The following is a 4,113-nucleotide window of genomic DNA, read 5'->3' on the forward strand; positions in this document are numbered from 1 at the left end:
CCGAGTCCAGCGCCATCTCAGAGGCAATCGTCATCTCCGAGTCCGACGCGACCTCCGCGTCCAGCGTCTCCTCCATGGCGCGAGTGACCTTCATGGCGCCGGACTCCTCCATGGTGCGAGCGACCACCATGGCGCGAGGCTCCTCCATGGCGCGACCGATCTCCTTGGCGCGAGCTTCCTCCATGGCGCGAGCTTCCTCCGGGCGGCGAGGGACGCGAGCGCGCTGACGAGATAAAGGGAGGCGAGCGTGCTGTGGGCGAGCGTGTGTGGTCTGCCTTGACGCGAGAGCCGACGGGCGGCGACGCAGCGAACCGAGGCGACGCGCGATTAATTACGAGTAGTTGGCGAGCGCAACGGGCGGCGATAGGAGGGGCATTCGCGTCCATAAGGCACTGCACGGGCGAGCGACGACAGGCTTTGTGAAAATGGGCTTAGTGCCCAGAACGACAGCTAATACGGGTATGGAGGGAGTATGCTTTTGCTACAGCATAGTATTGGCACCAAAACACTATTGTCCTCAATTTTTGGTTAAACCCGGCCTTCGAAAAGGATGGATGATACGTGGTCACTAATCTAACCGGACTCGGCCGTGAATCAGATCGCGAGCCATGTCGGACTCGGAAGCCCTCTCTGACCTGACTCCCTTCGTGCCGCGCCCATAAAACAGAAAGCACCCGATCAGTCACTGACGGACCGGGCCCGCTCCGCCGTGCGTCCGCAGTTACGCAGGCAGGCACGCCATCTCTCTCGAAGCTTCCTCTTCCTCCGGCCGCCACCGACCCGAACCCACCCCGGACGCGGCGCCCCCCTCCCACCATATATTCCTCCCCGCGCCTCCCGGCGCCGAGGATTGCCGAGAGGAGCCGGGGAGAAATCGAAACTCGTTTTAGATTGGATCGGAGGACTCTTGGAAGGAATTGCAGGGAAACGATTTGAGGATGGATTTCGAGCTGCGGCAGGCGCGGGAGAAGCTGGAGCGTGAGCAGCGGGAGCGGATGCAGCGCGCCAAGGCCAAGGCCGAGCGCGAGCGCCGGGCCAAGGCCGAGGCGGCGCGCCGCCGGGAAGCGCTCGAGGCGTCCCACCGCGAGCGACGACTCGACGCCGCACGCGCCCAGGAAGAGGTAACCACCTCCACTCAATTACATGCCATCCCTGTGCGAGAAGAAACCTGTTGCTAGCACCACGAACCCTTGGTATTCGTTTTGCGTGAAAATTTCTCTCTCCTGTTTGGTTGATGAACTGTTTGATAGGTTGCTCCCCAATTCGATCGCGACAATCCTCTCAATTTAAGAGGAAAAGAAACATTTTGATCCAGAAACCTGATCGGGCCTCAGGGCAATTTCCCATTTTGTTGGATTAATCTCGGTTTCTAGCCACTTGCATAACAATAGCGCAAACCCAATACTAGTCTTTTTAGGATTCTCGTTTACTGACTGTTTCGATTAAGCTACTTGCACGGTTCATTTCCACCTACTTGCTGCAGATAAAAAATTCTTGATATTGATTATGTTTGGACGGCTGCAGTCTTTGTCCTCTGTTCTGCACTTCTGCTACTGGGTGCTCATCTAATTGTCTTTTGTACTTCTTATGATATAGGCTGACCAGAAAATGGAAGAGGTGATGCAACTGGGGAAGCAGGTTTCATTCTTGCACATGTTTGAGGCACTTCGATATGATGGCCCTGGGGATAAGATCAAGCTGCCACCATCTTCGTTTAAGGAGTTGTCTGATGAAGGAGCTCTCGATAAAGGTCCCATGTACTTCAGGTTGTCCAAGGTTAGGGACACAGTCCCAGGTGCCGCTATGGAACAAGACGCTGAGGCAACCTGTTGCGGTGTTCTTGAATTCACTGCAAGGGAAGGCTCTGCTGAACTCCCGCTGCATGTTTGGAACAACCTGTTTCGGAGTGACACCCCAGAGGTCCCTCTGATTGAAGTCAAATATATCAGTTTGCCCAAAGGAACATATGCAAAGTTGAAGCCAGAAGGAGCTGGGTTTTCGGATCTCCCTAACCATAGAGCAGTCCTTGAAACAGCACTCCGCAACCACGCAACACTATCTGAAAATGATACTGTTGTGGTGAACTATGGGCAACTGCAGTACAAGTTAAAGGTTCTTGAACTGAAGCCCGCATCAAGTATATCTGTCCTAGAGACAGATGTTGAAGTTGACATCGAGGGATCAGATTCGGTTTTGGACAACGAAGAGGACCAACACGTGCTTGTGCCGCTTGTGATTGGAAACATAGAATCCAGTGTTGTGGAAGAAGGAAAGTTCAGGTACTACAAATTTTCAGTTGAAGAAAATGTGAGTGAGAAAGTAGCTTCTGGACGTGCAAATATCGAGGTTAAAATAGATACGGATGCGAGCGGTGGCGACACTGATATCTACGTTTCAAGACATCCTTTAGTGTTCCCAACTCAGCACCGACATGAGTGGTCTTCCCATGAAATGGGATCAAAGGTTCTTATACTCAAACCACGGGATGCTACATTGGTCAGTGGTGTTTACAGTATCGGAGTTTATGGTTTCAAAGGGACTTCCAAGTACCAGCTCTCTGTAGCTATCAAGGATGTTAATAGCCAAAGGATTGGTGAATATGCTAGTGCCTCGGGAAGTGTTGATGTTGATTCAGTGCTGTGTAAGAACTGTAAGCGCCATATAGCCAGCCGGTCTGCTCATCTTCATGAGGCATACTGCATGAGACACAATGTCGCCTGCCCACATGATGGGTGTGGAGTTGTTCTTCGGAAGGAAGAAGCAGCAGATCATGTGCACTGCAACAAGTGCGGGCGAGCTTACCAGCAGAGAGAAATGGAGAAGCATATGAAAGTCTTCCATGAACCATTGCAGTGCCCCTGTGGGGTGGTCCTGGAGAAGGAAGATATGGTATGTCGTCCCTTCTCTCTTCGTGGTTTAGGGGCACACTACCAACTCAGTTTCTAAAATAATTCTTTCTTTCAAGTAAGACTAAATCTCGTTGTTGTTTAATTTTCAGGTTCAGCACCAATCCTCAACCTGCCCCTTGCGATTGATTGTGTGCCGCTTCTGTGGTGACACAGTCCATGCTGGTGGAGAACCCGCTGATGTTCGTGACCGGCTGCGAAACATGTCTGAGCATGAGAGTATCTGCGGATCCAGGACAGCACCATGTGACTCCTGTGGACGGTCGGTCATGCTGAAGGAGATGGACATTCATCTTATTGCTGTGCATCAGAAGAGCTGATCACCTACCGGCACTGGCTGATCTGAGCTGAGCCTCCGCAGGTCATTGGTCATCAGAAGCTGTGCAGTTCAATGTGTGGCAAATTCCAGCGCTGTTGGATTGAAAACCACCCCTAGGGACTGGGAACTCAATGTAATTTGTCATTTGTGGTGTTCCATGGGATTAAACATACTGGTGTTGGTGTAATGTCTGTATTTTGTTTCTCTATACATTATTTATAAATCTTCTTTTACATATCGGTATTACCTATTTCCTAAACAAATTCCTTTTGATAAACCGTACAACGCAATAGGTATGTCAGTTAAGGTTCTTTTGGGCCCGTGCTGTAGCAGTTGTTCATTTTTTCAAATGACAGAAGCAATTGTTTATTGGGTTCAGATTCAGAGTTGTTCTGGCTTCCAGTTTCTCAGTTCGTTGGTCATCAGTCTAGGCCTGTTCGGCTGCTATTAAAGCCGGCTGATAAGCTGGCTGAAGCTGTTTTATCGTGAGAGAAAAATACTGTAGATTCTAGCTGATAAGCCGGCTGATAAGTTCCGCCTCATGAGAGCATCTCCGGTAGATAGTCTAATTTCACCCTCTCCACACTCTAACAGAGAACCCAAATGGCTTGTCCATATATCCTATTGATATATGGGAAGGACTAGCGTCTAGACGTCCGCGCCTACTGTCCGTCCACACATCTGCCGCGGTGGGGGATATACCCCCAGGTACCACAAGATGGTACATGGGCCGCACCATCCGAGGTAGCCCGGCCCGTAAGATCAAGGCGTACACATCAAGATTACAAGTTGTACTAGATATTATAATAGTACCAAATTGGATACTTTACTTGTAACCTTGTCTCTTCGGAGTATATAAGGAGAGACAAGGGTCCTCTAGAGGGGAGG

The 4,113-nt window shown here is 50.6% G+C and overlaps 1 protein-coding gene across 1 annotated transcript; it reads left to right on the forward strand.

Moving 5' to 3' along the window:
* Positions 1–680: 680 nt before the first annotated feature.
* Positions 681–3,460, forward strand: LOC136452253 (uncharacterized). The gene is made up of 3 exons (XM_066452873.1): positions 681–1,121; positions 1,597–2,889; positions 2,999–3,460. The coding sequence occupies exons 1-3, from the start codon at positions 939–941 to the stop codon at positions 3,224–3,226; spliced, it is 1,704 nt and encodes a 567-aa protein (XP_066308970.1). The 5' UTR covers positions 681–938; the 3' UTR covers positions 3,227–3,460.
* Positions 3,461–4,113: the final 653 nt, after the last annotated feature.

Source organism: Miscanthus floridulus, chromosome 5 (assembly GCF_019320115.1).
Source record: "Miscanthus floridulus cultivar M001 chromosome 5, ASM1932011v1, whole genome shotgun sequence".
NCBI classification, from domain to species: domain Eukaryota; kingdom Viridiplantae; phylum Streptophyta; class Magnoliopsida; order Poales; family Poaceae; genus Miscanthus; species Miscanthus floridulus.